General features: G+C 49.6%; 3 protein-coding genes across 3 annotated transcripts; 1 reads left to right on the top strand and 2 right to left on the bottom strand.

The window, feature by feature from the left end:
- Nucleotides 1-812: 812 nt before the first annotated feature.
- HOO65_010472 (Target of rapamycin complex 1 subunit mip1) lies at nucleotides 813-5179 on the bottom strand (the record flags this gene model as incomplete). The annotated part of the gene is made up of 3 exons (XM_071005282.1): nucleotides 813-1029; nucleotides 1111-4745; nucleotides 4850-5179. The coding sequence occupies 3 exons, from the start codon at nucleotides 5177-5179 to the stop codon at nucleotides 813-815; spliced, it is 4182 nt and encodes a 1393-aa protein (XP_070862294.1).
- A 4329-nt stretch (nucleotides 5180-9508) lies between these two features.
- Nucleotides 9509-12048, top strand: HOO65_010471 (Heterokaryon incompatibility protein (HET); the record flags this gene model as incomplete). The annotated part of the gene is made up of 2 exons (XM_071005465.1): nucleotides 9509-11540; nucleotides 11615-12048. The coding sequence occupies 2 exons, from the start codon at nucleotides 9509-9511 to the stop codon at nucleotides 12046-12048; spliced, it is 2466 nt and encodes an 821-aa protein (XP_070862293.1).
- A 1609-nt stretch (nucleotides 12049-13657) lies between these two features.
- Nucleotides 13658-15595, bottom strand: HOO65_010470 (putative peptide transporter ptr2; the record flags this gene model as incomplete). The annotated part of the gene is made up of 2 exons (XM_071005608.1): nucleotides 13658-15050; nucleotides 15150-15595. The coding sequence occupies 2 exons, from the start codon at nucleotides 15593-15595 to the stop codon at nucleotides 13658-13660; spliced, it is 1839 nt and encodes a 612-aa protein (XP_070862292.1).
- Between the last annotated feature and the right edge of the window lie 588 nt (nucleotides 15596-16183).

Below are 16183 nucleotides of genomic sequence, written 5' to 3'. Positions count from 1 at the left end.
CCTTGTGGCTGATTCGTGCAGCTGTCATTGACACGAGAGAAACACTGGAGACACTCTATAGCGAAACGCGATAGTATTAAGAGCTAAAGACAATTGCATCATAGCCTATTGAAAAGGGGGGAGTGGAAAAGAACAAGGAGAAGAGCATCTGGAAAATACCATGAAGACAAGAACAGGCATCCAAAGCCGTCACCACCAAGAAAGAGTCCCCACTAGGTCGCAACGGAACACATAATAAATGAAGGGGCATAACATCAGAAACACAAACCATAACGCTTACTACCCACTATAGGATCTACAAACAGATACAACAAAAGACAAGGTGTCCGGCCGAAAAGAAAGTAAACGATGAGAAAAAAAAAGATGAGCATGAGAAGGGTGAATATTGAATATGGAAAGACGTAGAAGAGACTGCATCTGGGTGAAGATGAGTCTGCAAATTAAGGCATAGTAATGATGGATGGCAACTTGTGTGTGTGCAAAAGGACAGCGCAGCGCACTAAGCAAATACTAGGATAGACAAATATACGCGCTCTTTTCTCTCAGGCGGGTGCCGTCATGGATCTCTTCAAGGTCGGAGGCGCTTCCAGTTGTACAGGCCTCCGCCTTTGCCGGTAATAAGTCTGCGGCTCAATACTGGTATATCCACGAATAATAGTTGTTGAAGAGCGCCGCACGGCCTTGAGTGGAGCGGCATTTAAAAGCACTCGTGGGCTACTGCCATTACCACTGCTATTTCTGTCACTGCTGCTGCGGCCCCCACCACCACTGCCTACTGTTCGCTGCCGGAACGGATCTAGATATGGCGTACGCTAGACGTGGACCTCGGATTCTTGGTTCTCGCATGTGAACAAGTTGATGTGTGTGTCACCCCATGCTGACGCAGCTAGTATGGGCCGGTGTGGGTGGAAGTCGGTGGCCGAGATCGGATTGCTCCGTGTTTGCTGCAAGAAGCTGGAGTACGGCTCTACACGAGATAGCTCCTGGCCATCTAGATTAAAGACCTTGACAGTATGTGTCGACGTGCCACTGTGACTTGGTTAGCAACCTATCTAATCTGATGTACTACTTGTTGAAAGGCGAAGCGGATTGTATAATTGATAGACTTACACAGCAAAAACAGGCAAATGCTCATGAGTACTTGCGGTCCGGAGCGTGTCACGTGTTGTTTGGAAAGTGTGGAGTGGCTTGTCCATGCGAATGTCCCAGAGGCGGACTTTTCCGTTTCTGCTAGCACTCAAAAGCTCCCTCTGGCCACCTCTCTGCATATGCACTGTCATGACCCACTGGCGGTCAGACTCGTCACGCCATTTCTTGATCATCGAGTCCTGCGGTTTCAGGCGGAGATCATAAACACGAACAGCGCCATCACCAAAGCCAGCCACCAAAGTATTGCCTGTCATCTGGTCCGATGTAAGAGACGTGACGCATGAGCCGGACCGTGCAGGGATATCCATAGTGCACATCTCACTAGCAGCATCCCAGGCTCTGATAACACGGACATCTCCAGCTGCTAGAACGCGCCCACTGACTTGCTGCCAGTCAACGGCCATGCCAGAGTTGACGGTGCTGGGCACCATGTCGGTCAGGGCTCTCCATGCAGTTGCCAGCTGTATCTGACCTTCAGATTCATAGCCACGGTAAATGCGAATCACGCCATCCGAAGAGCCTAGCATGAGCAGCGCCTGGTCGTCCTCGTTGATAAAACGGAGGTTGCGGATCTTGGAGCCAGGTGGGTTGCCGTTGGAGAATCTGCTTAAAACACCCTGCTTCTTCCAGTCCCAGACAGTCACTGTATTGCCATCATCTGCAGCGGCAAGGTGGTCTTCATACTGGTGGAATGTCATCTTTACGGGCTGCGAAGAGTTATTGAGCATGCCCAATTGATTGTTCCATTTATGGCTGCCAGCAAATGACTTGAGGGGCTGGGTCTTTTTCAAGATGCCCTCATTTCGGGACCTTCTCCAGAGACGCTCGTTATATTCAGTACTTCCGGGCTCATCAGCCTCAACGGGTTTCATTTGAGGTTCCCGGAAATAGCCAATCGCCCAGTCCAGAATGGTGCTCGGGAGAGGAAGCTTCGCTGGCTCAGAGAGATCACGTGGCTGAAATATGCCAGAAACAGGTTCCCGGCACACATGGTAGTGTGCTTGCGAGTTTCCGTCATCATTCTGATCACCACTCGTAGTGGTAGCTGCGTTGAGAGGGGGGTTGCGCATTGAACTGGCCCGGTGGGAGTGGTTGGCTGGCGTGGTAGTGGGAGAGGGGTTGGTAGAGCTAGGTTTATCTTCGTTGTTGAAAAAAGCACCCAGGGGGAATAGCATGCTGGCCGTGCGGCGTAAAAGCCCAGGCGAGGAAAGAGGCGTATTTGACATACTTGACGAGGCATTGTTCATTAGGCTGTTTTTGGAAGCATGGCGAGATGAATGCATCGTATACTTGCGATAGAGAACAGCCAGTAGTTTGCGGGCATTAGGACCGACTGGTGACTGAAGGACAGCATCGACGACGTAATCGACAATTATGGATGCCTCCTTCTGTACTTCAGGATGGGCATCGACACTCATGGTTAGAGCAACTCTCCACATGGCAGCAAACACGGTGTTGTAGGAAAGGCCACGGGCAGAGGGCTTGATGGAGCCATCCTTTTCGCGATCTCCAGGCAGTGCATAGTGCAGACCAGACCTGGTTTCGGTAGTGTCGTCACGTTGAGGGGTTTTAGACGCCAAATCTTCCTCAACCATCTGTTCATAAGCAGCAACGACAAATTTGCTCTCGTAGCGTACAATAAAAGTCGACAGGAACACCAAGAACTCTCTCCGGACAATGGCACTACCATCATTTGCCATCCCGAGAACAGTCCAGGCTAGACCCTCTTCAATCTTTTGCACTTCTGGAGTAATTTCAGGTATACCAAGGAAGGTGGTCATGGCATAGAGCATGGACGCGCGAACTTCGCAGTTCAAGTCTTTGCTGAGGGTAGAGAGTTTGGAGAGCGCATCCTCACGGATTCCTCTCCACTTCGCTTCAGGAAGGGTTTGCCACAGCTGGCTGAGGCAAAGACAAGCCCATTGGCGAAGAAGGGCATTGCTGGGGTTTTGGATGTGGAGGAGGCATGAAAGTATGATGTCGGAAGAATTGCATGATCTTTGGCCAATTTCGTAGTCGCGACAGACCATTGCAATGATGAAAGCACACATGGCCTTGTGTTCATCAGCATCGGCCACAGGGATCGGCTCATGGGGCTTGAGAATGGTGGCAAAGTAGACATAGCAAGAGTCTTTGACAAGATCAACTTGGCACGAGTTATCGACGGCCAAGAGACGCGTCCAAATGAAAATCATGACAGGCCTAAGCTCCATGGCTGTGGACTGAAGCAGTTTCAAGACATATGGGAAGATGCCTATACTTAGGGCTAGCTGAACTGCCCATGGTCCTAGATCTAGGAAGCGGCCAAGAAGAATCAGGGCACGAACTCTGTGCTGTTGACTAAGCAGCACCTGTAAAACAACAGGCAGTTGTTCTGGGGGCTGTTGTTTTATGGCATCGCCTTGAGCAAGATAAGTGTGAAATGCAGTCAGCTGATCTGCGAAAAATTCAGAGTGCTCGTACTCATACTCTATGCCCGCCTTTCCCTTGAGCTCAAGCATAGGCAGCTGTGCCAAGGCCATGTCAACAGCCCAGTCCCAGCTCTTCCATAGCGGGTGCTGGCGAGTGTCCGGAAGCTCAGGGAATGACTGAGGATGGCAGCCGTATGTTGACATGATTCGTTGGGCTAATAGGAAATTTCTGAAGAGAGCTGCAACCATGAGGTCCTGGCGGAAAAATTTGCGGAATAGATCACGAGGAAGAGTCGTCCATGCAATTGTGTCAGCTATGGCGGTGAAAATCCAGTTTAACTCTCCTAGAGGCGTCCGCCGTTCCTGGAGGCGACCGGGGAGCGCACGTGCTCGTTCTGGAGAAATGTTGGTTTTCAAAGGGTTCTGGAGAGCAAAATACACCAGTGCCATGTGGATGGGGGTTGTTAGACAGCATGTAAACAGATCAGCTGGAAGGAGTGGGTTTGTGGGCAAATGTTCGCCGGTTCTGCAGGCGGCGAGATGAATAAAAGGACGGTAGTTGACGGTTTGATGATTGGGGTCGATGGCTTTGGCCTCGTTGTCCTCGGCCTCGTGCTTTTCTACAAACCGAGGATAGTTGTTGACAATATTTCCTGCTTCTGAGCAGTCCCAAACAAACATAGTAGGGCCAGCTAGCCATGCCTGTAGATCGAACAGAGATACTGGGATGTATTGAGTGTAGTTTCTATTAAACACCCAAAACTCGCCAGAAACGGTAGGTTTAGGTACACCATGACCATTGTAATGGAATAGGACACGCTCGTCTTTGGCGTTTCGGCGCAAGGACTGGCAGAACTTCCGGGTCTCGTCAACGGACGGGTCGAGATACTGCTTGTAGCGGGTTCGGATTGCGAGGGTTTCGTACTGGGACTGGAGGGCTTTTCCGATGGCATCAAGCGCTTTGGGGCCGACGGGAGCAGTGGGGTCGATCCAGGCTTCCATGCGGGCACCAGGCGTGGTTCTGAGCTGATCTGGAGGCTCAACATCGAGGTTGAGACAGATAGCCAGAGCGGCAGAGATGGTCTTCAAACGGTCGTGCATGCGCCATTCTTCTAATTTGAAGTTGGAGACTATGGGTTTGCCGGTGGTTTCGTAGCGTTTGTCGGTATAGTACATTTGCCATCTCTAAGGGTGGAAGAGTCCAGGGTCAGTCAACAGCAATAATAGCCAGGTTACGTTGAGTTGAAAGCATGAAGTGCATGCTTCGTTTCCGGGATGATAAAACATACACTGGCAAGAGTTACTAGCACATCTTCTGAGAGGTAGTTTTCTTCAAAGCCGTGCCGAGCACCGCGATAGTGCTCGTCGTCATGGCCGGTCTCGCTGTCTGTGTCCCGAGGATGGGACTCACTTTTTGTCCGTAATAGAGGGGGTAGGCGTTTTGGTATACGGGTGATCTCGGTGGATATAGTGGCTCCGTCGTTTTTATTCCCGGGTGCGCTTGAGGGCCTACGGCCATCGTCGTCGGTCATAGCGCCTTGGTTTACTTGGGTTCGTCTATCAAGCTCGTCGATATGAGATTTGGTCATTTGATATTGTGGGTGTGTGTTCCGGGCCATGCTGTGATTAGGCTAATTGGCCGTCTGGCTGGTAGTGAGGCAGTGACTCCGAGCACTGTACGAAAACGGGTGCTTAGAAGAAGTGGAGATGCGACCAAGAGCGAGTGCGACGTAAGGCTTAGAGGGTGCGCGCGCCAAGTTGCATGAGTAAATTTTCTTTTTCTTATGACTGGCTGGACACACGGGGTGGGAGTACTTTCGCAAGGGCCGGATGAGAAGAAGCTAACGGCGGGTATGGGCGAGGCTGTGGTGATTAGATTAAACTGTAGTAGTGGGTGGTGCACCGACGGCAAGAAGAGCAAAGCCCTGATACAAGACGAAATAAGAGGGCGTTGCGATTAGCAACAAGAAATGGAGCGTGAAAAAAAAAAAGAAGAAGAAGAATAAGAATCTAGGCAGGATAGATAAAAGCTGTGTGGATGTACACGAATTGATGCTTTTGAGCCGGTTGCAGACAGAGTGTGTGATAAAAGAGCAATAGAAAAGCTGCAGAAGAAAATGAAGGTCCACTTAGGAACCTGTTACTTTGGTTGTTGAATTCACTTAGTTAGCATCAGGCATAGTCGTTTGTTGGCCTTCAGCTTGGCTAGCGCAAGGCTACCAATGAAAGCAAGCGCTCGAGCGCAAAAAAAAAAATTCTATGACACAGAGAAAAGAGATTTATTAGGCGTCACGTCACTTTCTGTCACGTCACGATCGCCAACTAGGAAAATCAGAAAAATAAGGAAACGCAGATGATGGAGTTGCAGTTGGGGTTTCAGCCTTGAAGCTTCACATGAGCAGGTGATTGACACTGCTGGGATAGAAATAGCCTTGTCTTGCTTAGGCTAGGCCTGATGACAACACATGACTACAAACACGTTATCTAGTTTGAACTGTTTTATAAGTAAGGCAAGAGGGCATCTTGGCTTGCCGTCTTGAGCAAGTGGTCTGCATTCCTGGATATGCTCAGAGACAATTGAACATCAAGTATGGGCTTGTGCACTGGCTTGATAAAGCCAGCGAGGACAACACAGCAGCACAACACAACGCAACACAACACTCTAGATACGAGCCTAACGATCTCTCAATATCTCTCAGACCATAGACAAAATTGTATCATGCTTCCACGCCACCAGCCGTTTGCCGTACCACCATGGCTGTTGTGATGCGTCAGGTTATACTATTCCTGTTATGCAATACATTGCACAGCACTTTATTCGCATCTGTACAGAGACAGCGCATGAAACAAGCATTTATATAAATTGCCTTTCAACTTGGGATGTTTCAACAGCTTCACCACCACCATATCAGCAACCGAACAGCAAGCACTTCTCTCTCGTATTTCAGAGAAGCTTTGAGTTATTAGTCAGCATGTATGAAAATTAGCTTTCCTTTCGCAAAAGGTCACGTGCTCATGCTGAAAGAGCAGCCATCCATGTCTAAAAATAGGCACATAAAGTGGGACATTGTTCCTTTAGCCCTTCTAGAAGTTTACATGGGGGGTGAGTGTGAGAAGAGGCAAAACAACATCACGTCTTCCTTGGCTCTCTCAGACCTCCAGCTTGGTCTGGCAGTTGATTAATGCAAGTAAGATGGAGGCATTTTAAAAACCGGAGTTTCTTCATCAAAGAACTGACATCAGCGAGAATCTTGCAAGTATGTACCAATTGCGTGGCCAGTGTAACATTAGATCGGACGACTTTTTGGGTAGACCGACGCCAGCCTTAGGGTAAGTAGTGAGCTTTTTTTATTATCCATATCGTTCATAGCAGCCATTATACATGACATTATCATAACATAATTATAGTTTCATACAACACTATACATAATGCCTGTATATTGACAAAGAAAGCCCCTCCCCACTTCGCTACAAACTACAACCCTACTACGAGGAATAGAGACAAAGCACAAGCAGTGCAAATAGCAAAGAGAACAGAAGAGAAGATGGAAAACAATGAGGGCTACTTACGAAAGATTTAGAAAAACTAGCTTGGATTGAGATAGAGCTAAAATATTCCCGCATCCTTGCGCTTATGGAGAACCATAAGGGCCTCAAAGTTAGAGGAACCAAAAAAATGAAAGAAAACAGGAATTGCGGCTCAAAATACAATGACCAGGTCAAGATCGATGGCTTGATTGCTTAGCACTGCCCGCTTCCTTTTCGTTTCATTACAAACCACTTTGCCCACAGACACCTGAAAGCCACTTATACAGGCAACTCTCTCCGCAGACTTGACTACCACGCAAAATCTCCTGCAAGTACCTCATTATGGAGCAGTCGCCGACACAGAACAAAAATGTCAGATAATTGAGACAACCTACATCATGGCGCTATTCTCGGCATAAATACAGGGATCAGTCTTTCTTCTCGTTGGTCGCAAATTTTGATATTGTTGTCTCTAAGAACGCTTGTGCTTCTTCCCAGTTTATGAGCAGCATTATGCTGTGGGCTGTATGTGAAATTGTGGTTTAATTTAACCCTGCTTGTTCGCAGAGCCGGCTACAAATGCTTCTCTCTCTAATCAAGTTCTAAGTTCAAGCTTCCCGCACGGTTAACTGGCGCGCAGAAAAAGCAAAGGCAATAATCAGGTTGCCTGGAGAACACTGGCTTGTTTGCAATACACTTGGGTATTAATAACAGGGGATGGCCGTCTCAAACAACCCGTATGGGAGCGGGCTGTTTTCTTCCAAGTGCCGTCGGTAGCAAGGACGAGGGTTGCGGGGCTTATCAAGTAGACATCCCTTACCCAGCTTCGCTCCAAGTCGAGGGCTCTCGGAAGAGCTCGCATGCAAGACTGAAACAACAGGATTCCGTGGGCTGTCGATTTTGCCTCAGTAGGAGGATGATGACGACTCTGAAATACCATGGCGATGGTGGCGTAGTAGATAACATGGAGATAGATGCAGATAGATGCAGATGGGTGCAGATAAAAGTCCAGTGCTTTTTTTTTTCAGTGGCAATACGATGAAATCTCTGGCATGCAAATCTTTTGATAGTTTGTTATTTTGAGAGTCATTTTTGGACATGTCTTCTTGTCTCCTGTATTTCTTTCTCACGCGCACAAAGGCACACAAACATGCAGACGCTTGTCTCTTCTTCATTTTACATGCTTTTGCGTATGGCCCTGCGTATGGCTTTGCGTGTGGCTTTGCCTCTGCCTTTACCACTGCAGGGAAGTAGTAGAGAAGGAGAAGAAGGAGGAGGACATCCAGGTCGGCCAGATCCGCTGCTTCTGTTATATTGCGGAAGAGGCTTCATGGAGAAGCCAAGGCAGTATGCTGACTCGTGCATGTTTGTCGATGGAGGGAACTTTGGAGCTCTGTGGCTTGGTCTCTACGGAAAGCCAGCTGTGAAGAGGAAATCATGCACGATAGCACGAGAGAGATAGAGAGATAGAGTGGAGAGCAGCTGCACAGCCCGTAGTGATAGTGGCCCTTGCGGGGATTTTGGAAGAAAAGCACGTACCAAGAGAGAATCAGCAAAACCAGCCAGAACGGGTGCCCGAAGAGAGGACAAACCACAAAGGAGAGGAAAAAGAGAGAAGAGAAAGTGAGAGAGGAGGGGAAACCGAGAGATTATCCAAACAAGAGCGGAAGAGAAGAGGAGAGGAGCAGTGAGGCAAAAAAGAAGCAAAGAGCAAAAAAGGTCCCGAGACCGAGATATAAAGAAGATGTGGCAGTGGTGGAAAGAAAAGAGAAGAAAAAAAAAAAACGAAAAAAGGAAGCAAAGAAGGGGAAGGAAAAAAAGAGGAAACAAAAACCCTGTTGGCCACGAGCTTGTGATGGCGTAAATGGGCGTATATTGAATAGATTGAGTAGTGGAAACCCGGCTACAATGACCACAGAGAAGACAGAGCCAGAATATGAGGCGCATGGTGGATATGAGCGGACTATAGGTGAATGCAAGTAACTTGGACTGAGCACCAAGATGCTTGGACCACCTATAGGAACAAACCAGAACGGACTTTTCACTCGTTGTTTTCTGGACTTCTTAAGTTGAGCTGGTGACCACCAAGATATGTGATGATACCGTCCTGATGGAATCGACGTATTCATCTTTGCGTTGAACAACAGGTTATATCATCAGCGTCGGTTGTCTTCTTGAAAGTCTTTGTTGTCTTGTTATCTTATGTTCCTTGCTTCCATTACTTATTCTTCATTGCCTTGTTGTGATATCTTTTCTTTTCTTTTACCTTTGTTGTGTTTCTGTACATCACCACTACCTTTGTTAATAGACACAGAACCATAGGGACATACCCTGCAGCACACTTACACGCACACACACGCGCTCTCTCTCTCTCTCTCTCTCTTTCCATATCTACTCGATTCTTCTCAGTCTATGACACCATGAAGGGCTTCGAGTACTCTGCTCTCCCGACGGCCAAGTCTATCCGCCTGGTCCAGATTGTTCCGCGGCAGCCAGACGAAGACTTGGAGAGCCAGATCCATCTCAAGAGTCGTGTCGTCTATCTTTCGCCGACTCGCCTCCGCCGCGGCGAGTCCAAGACCCCGCCCCTGCGGCCGTCCATCAACTTTGACTCCTATGTAACCCAGCCCTTGTACCCGGAGCGTTTCCGCGTGTTGGAGAACAAGGGGCTGCGCCAGAGACTGCGCGAAAAGTTCAAGAGAGACACTGCTCCCAAGTACAAGGCGCCCCCGTCGCCTGACTCGGAAGAGCCCCCGGCAGACTTGGTGCTGGGCGGCCGCAAGAAGAAGAGCATTTCGTCTGATCTGAGCAGTGTTCTCATTAGGGATGGCCTGCTTGACAGCCATAGCTGCTCGTCTTCGGTTAGTGACATTTGCAAGGTCAAGTGTCGGCCACTGAGAACAGCCACAGACCCTCCCAACAAGGAGCCGCAGTTCCGCGACAGATACAACTGGGGAAGCGACCATGGGCCCATCTCCGGCAACTACGTTGCTCTCTCGTACTCGTCGACCACTGAGGCTGAGCCGGAGCTCGTGACAATTGATGGGGCTAACAAGCCTGTCAATGCTAGCGTGGTGGCTGCTCTGCGCCGTTTCCGCGAGCTTGAGCTGTTCAAGAACGGACTCTGGATGTGGGTTGACACGCTCTGCATTAACAAGGAGGACCCAGATGAGGTGGCCTCACAGCTGGAGCTCGTCTCGACCATCTACCAGCAAGCAGGCAACGTCATCATTTGGCTCGGCGAGCCCATCAAAAACGACCCCATTTCGCGGGCCATGGCTTACGTGCAGGAAATCAGTCGCCACTGCCGTAACGAATACCTGCGGGCATTCGACCATGACCCAGCTGCTAGCCCAGGCCATCGTCAGCGGGCGCGTCTGCAGCTGTATGCGACCAAGAAGATCTGGCAAGACAAGATGTCGGCCTTTATGGAGGAGCGCATTGAGGACACGCTAAAGCTGGCTGCCAGCATCTTTACGCTCTATGGAAACTCGTACTGGAGACGCAGATGGGTTGTGCAAGAGCTGGCTGCTGCTGGTCCTGGGGCCCCGGTGTTCTGTGGTGAGCACATGACCCAGTGGCGCTACGTACGTGACGCAGCAGAGCTTTTGGAGCCGTTTGAAGGTCTGATGGAGCAGCTTCTGCAGGAGGTCTTGGCACAGCATTACATCCAGCTGGAAGGCCAGTTCTCGATTGAGCACATTAACGAGATCTCGCGACTTTCCGAGCATATCTACGAAACTACTATCATGAAGACTGGAAAGAAGTCCAAGATGGCCGAGGGCATGGGCTCTGGAACCGAGATCGACAAGGCCGGACAGACTGGCGGCACGCCCAAGGGCCATGAAGTGATCAAGCGGGCCATGGCGCTTTCTGCTAACACGGAGTGCACGTATATCAAGGACTGTGTGCTGAGTCTGGTGTCGATCCCTGGCATGGTTAAAATGCCCATTGATCAGACACAATCAGCCAGCAAGATCTTCTGCAACTTTGCCGAGCGTTGCCTCTCAGAGGATGTCTCGCTTTCCACGCTCTCGCTGCTGGACGGTCGCCATGAGTGCGACGGCAACCTGCCTTCGTGGTGCCCCAACTTTGCCCGGCCCGAGATGGCGCGTACCAAGCCGCTAATGGGCAACTGGTGTGCTAACGGCGCCGTTAATGGCGAGATGCGCATGCCATGGGCGGCCACTTACTTTGAGCGAGAGGGCAGTCAGCCTGTGTTCCGTGCTATGGGATGGCAGGTTGACAAAATTGATGGGCTGGGTGCAATCTCGCCTGTCGACTTTTACCACCTGGCTCTGGGCAAGGGGGTCGATTGCGATGTGGTGCAGTCTACAAGCCGGAGACGCGCCAGTCGTGGCGAGGCCTCGGCAGCGCTTTGGCGCACTCTTACGGCATCGACTCGTTGCCCGACCGATGGAGAAATGCAGGACATTCTGTTTGCTTTGACGGGTGAGTGCATGTTGTGTTGTTTTTCCACTTACCTGACGGATACCGTACTAACTGATTGATTCTCCGCTTTGTAGATGTTCCTCCATTTGAAGCCAGTCCTGACTATGCACGCTGGCACTTCCTCCAGGCTTCACAGAACCTCGTTTTCAACTTTAACACACTGTCGACCCTGCTTCACCAGGCACCGACCCCCTACTCTGCCTCGCCCGAAGCTCTGCGCATGCGCAAGGAGGTCACAGCCCGCATCAAAAACCGTCGGTTGGCTGTCACTGCGAAGGGACGACTGGCGCTGGTCCCGGCCGCTACGCAAAAGGGCGATCAAATTGCGATTCTCGTCTCGCACGGGACCCCTATGGTCATCCGGCCCAAGAAGCGACAGGGCGGAGACATGTGGTGCGAGATTATCGGTGAGGCATTTGTGGACGGCATCATGTCAGAAAGCTTTGGACGCATGCTGGTGAAGAAGGAGAGCTGGTATGCCGACCTGCTGTATCTTCACTGCATGTGAGGAAGAAAAGAACCAGCCCAGTGTTTTGTGTTTCGATTTCCCTTCATTTTCGATTTTCCTTGATTTTCCTTTCTACCTCTTCTATTTCCTTGAGTCTTCTGCTTTCTTTGAACTTCCTTTTGTTCTCATTTTTCCTTTGTCTTGTTTTCACAGCATTTCCTAGCCTTTTGAGTACATCCTCCAGCATTCTTTAGATACTATTGTTCATTCCTTATTTGTCAGGCGTTAATCTGAATTTTTCATTCTTCCAACAAGACCAGAAAATTTTGTGCTGCATTGATTCAAGTAATTTTTAAAAACCGCCACATTGATGGTAAGCCAGCTATCTGAGCATATGGCTGCCTATGAGATATCTCATCATCCGCCTGACGCATCTCCTCTCCTCTGACATGTAGTTCGACCACCATGGACGAATTCTTTCCTCGACACACCGTTCCCAGGCCGCCATCTAGTCAACATACTATCCTCAAGCTAGTGTCCCGGCGGCAAACCCTTTTCGAGTCTTTGTCTCTACGACACACTCCATGCTACAATAGCCCCTGTCACCGAGACTTGCTCCGTCCGAGACTTGCTCCGTCCGAGTTCCCGCATACCCCGCTTTCATCATGACAAGCAACAGAACCCATCGGGAAATGTCTGTCCGACAGACACCCTTGAAGCTATTGTGCGGAGGCCTAGGTGGGTGCTGCGATCTCTGTTTGTGGGATCTGTGAGAGTGAAGGCTGCTGGCTGCTTGGATGAGAATATGGCCGAGCCAGCCTCTGGTGTAAACAAGCACTCGCAATGCAAGCAGTCATTACGGTGTAGTTATCGGCTTATCGAACTTAACTTTCGTTTGGGGAGCTAGACGTCGGCTAACTAGCTTACCGACACTATACAGTATTTGATACACGTCCGGGGAAGACGGTATGCTAACTAACAGATTAAGGAACAAAGCACCCAGCTAGCGCTATATGTCTGATATAGACAGACAGCTACCGTCCTCCTCTCTAAATGCCATATCAACGGCGTATCAAGACTCGCTCTGCCAAATTGTCTGCGACACCCCGGTGGCGCTCTATTTCACTGAAATTCCTGGCGGCTGAGAGAAAAATAATTGAATGGGAGACCAGGAAAGCCTTGCTGCGTGTGCGATGCTACACGAACGCAGACATGTATCACTAACAAGCAAGTGCCGAATCTCATTTTTGTATGCGCTGACTTGGCTTGGCTAAGAAGGGGCGCTACATGCCCGTCAATCGGACGGCGGACCGATCGTTTCAAGAAAAGTGCGCCGAAGGCGGCGTTCCTCTACGCGCCATGAGCTTATCAAGCCACCAAAAGCTCAAGCTCTATCATACAGCGTTGTAAGCGAGGGCACTCGACAATCGCCTGACACAGCGTAAAAAATTAAAATGAGAGCGCGATGGAGTAAAATAGAATAAACAAAAATATGATAAGAAATGGTAGCTATTTGGGAGATTATGGAAATGAGAAAAAAAATATTGGAAAAAGAAAATGCCAGAAAAATAAACGACCGCCTCCAACTCTTATCATTACACGAGCTAACATATTATCCTCGACACTCTCACTCTAGCATCATACCTACTTTCTGTTTTCCTCAGTTTCTTTACACCTTTTTGGCCGTCTCCTCAGCTAGAATACCAGCCTGGTGTGATGTGTTGGCCTCGGGCTCGGTTTCGCCCATATATTTAGACCGTTCAATCAGATTCCACTTGTCTTCCTCGCCATCCAGCTTTCTAAAGCAGATCCAGAAGGTCACACCACCAACAAAGGCAATGATGGAAATAACGATGTAGTTCCAGACCAGGAGAGGATCTCCAGAGAGAGGAGTAAAGGCTTGGCCCACAGCAGCAGAAAAGGCTCTCATGAACAAGTTCACGGACATGACAAGCGAGCGCATGTTTTCGGGAGCCTTAGAGTAGGCGTATTCAAAGGATGTGACACTCGTGAAAATCTCAGAAATACCAATCAGGATGTAAGGCAGAGACTGGGCCCACACATTGATGGGAGCCGGGTCACAGCCATCGTTGTTAGCATACTTGCCACAGGGAGACTTGAGGTAGATGTAGTGCTGCATAACGGCAGCGCCAACCATGGAGGCAGAGGCAAAAATAAAGCCGGTGGCCATACGCTTGATGGGAGTGAACTGGATACCCACCTTTCGGAGGCCAGGGTACAGCAGGTGGTCAAAGAGGGGGATCATGACCACAATAGAGATGGGGTTGAGGTTCTGGATAATGTCGTTGGGCACGCCGTGGAGCTCCATAGTGCCAGCCTGGGTGGTCAAATTTCCAGTCATCTGGTCATAGGCCAGTTGGAAGACGGGAAGAAACAAAAACACCTTGCAAGCAACCAGACCACGGCGAACCTCATCAACCCAAGCATCGTCATACGTCATCCAGGCCGGGCGGCTGGCAACAGCAATCTTGGAAGGGCGCACCAGATCCCAGTTGGGCTTGAGCATGCTCTCCGACTTTCTCATAACATACATCATCATCTTGACGAACTTGCTAAAGACCGAGCCGGTAGGGGGGGCCAAAATGTAGTTCTTCTTCTGCGACCAAAGCACCACCGGGCACGTTAGGAATAGAGCAGTGGGCAGGAGGAAGGCCAGCCAGAAGCCAACATACTTTTCAACCCACACCATGGAAATCTGGCCAGAAACGGCACCAATGTTGATGGCGAAGTAAAAGTACAGGAAAATGCGACTGTTGGTGATTGCGGGATCAACAATCACTCTCTTTCCGTCACGGACCTCGACTCTCATGCGAGTGTCACGGTTCTGCTCGGCCAGTAGTGGTGAGATGTTGGCCTTGAAGAGGCCAGTGCCGCAGCACAAAACGAACATGCCGATGAAGAAGCAGGCAAAAGCACGGTCGCTGTGGACAATGACCTTCGGCGTAGCGGCAACGGTAAGGATCACATGGGCAACTGTACAGACAGCAATGGCGATATGGATAACCTTGTAGCGACCAAGCTTGGAATCCGCCAGCCACGCACTATAGAGTTAGGTTGGAGGTGTTAGCACATTTGATTGCGTCCACATTGGATGTACAGCCTGACATTAGCTGAGCATAGCAGGATATATATCGACTTACCCAAACAGAGGCATCAGATAGGCCCAAAACTGGTTAATTAGACTGATAGCCTGTGCAGCCTTGGTACCCATTCCCAGGGCACCAGGAGTGCTGGAAGTCGTGCCGTGACTAGCACCAGTCGTTGAACCTTCAGGAAGGGGGCGGTTGACAAAGTTGGTGTATAGAACAGCGGACCCATAGTATGAGAAGCGTTCGCACAGCTCGGCAAAGGAGATTGTGTAAATAGCCCAGTCAATAGGGCCCGAGACACGCGGTAAAGTGGCGAGCTCCTCCTCGGTGGGCTCCTGGCCATCGCAGTCCAGATCAGTTGTAGAAGTGTTAAGCTTAGTAGCCGGGATGACCTTGTCGGCACACTTTTCGTCGACTGTTTCTTGTTCGTAATAGCAAGGGGCCGCCTGGGGCTCAATTGCCTTGGTGGCGTCCTCGGCCGGGGTAGCAGCAGACATTATAGAGGGACGGACTGACTGCTAAGAGAGGCTAGGGCTGGTGATGTGGAGAAAGAAAGTAGAATGATGGAAAAAAGCAAAGAAAGGAGGGAGAGTGTGTTGCCTAAGATGCAAATATATCAGAGCAAGAGGTCTAGCAGGCAACTCAAAGACGATGTAGAAGTAGCTTGGATAACAGCTTTCCTCTAGAACTCTCAGCATGGCACAAAAGACCAAGGGGGGCCGTCTCTTAAATACATGCTAGATACAACTAGTGTCGAAGTCAATGTAGCAGAAACTTGGGCCAAATTAGAGAAATGAGATGATGAAGCAAAGACAGCACGGACTACAGAGAAACAAAGCAGGTGTTAGTAGTGCTACTTGCTTGTACAGACCGGTCGCGGCCCCCGACTGCTTTTTTCTCCGGGTAATCTAATAGCAAGTTAATAGATGCATGTGCGTTGAATTTCCCTGAATATTGGTTGTCTCTCTTTTAATGTTTATTTTATGCTTGTTGTCTTTTTTTCTCTACACGCGCAGCAATGTACTGTTGGTTCGGCATTTTTCTTTATTATATTCTCGACAATAGATTCTCGGATGTTAGCAAGC

The sequence above is a fragment of the Ceratocystis lukuohia genome (genome assembly GCF_044167205.1).
Source record: "Ceratocystis lukuohia strain C4212 chromosome Unknown Supercontig1_pilon, whole genome shotgun sequence".
In the NCBI taxonomy this organism is placed as follows: Eukaryota; Fungi; Ascomycota; class Sordariomycetes; order Microascales; family Ceratocystidaceae; genus Ceratocystis; species Ceratocystis lukuohia.
The sequence above is the reverse complement of the archived record's forward strand: the minus strand, read 5'-3'. Positions and strand labels throughout refer to the sequence as shown.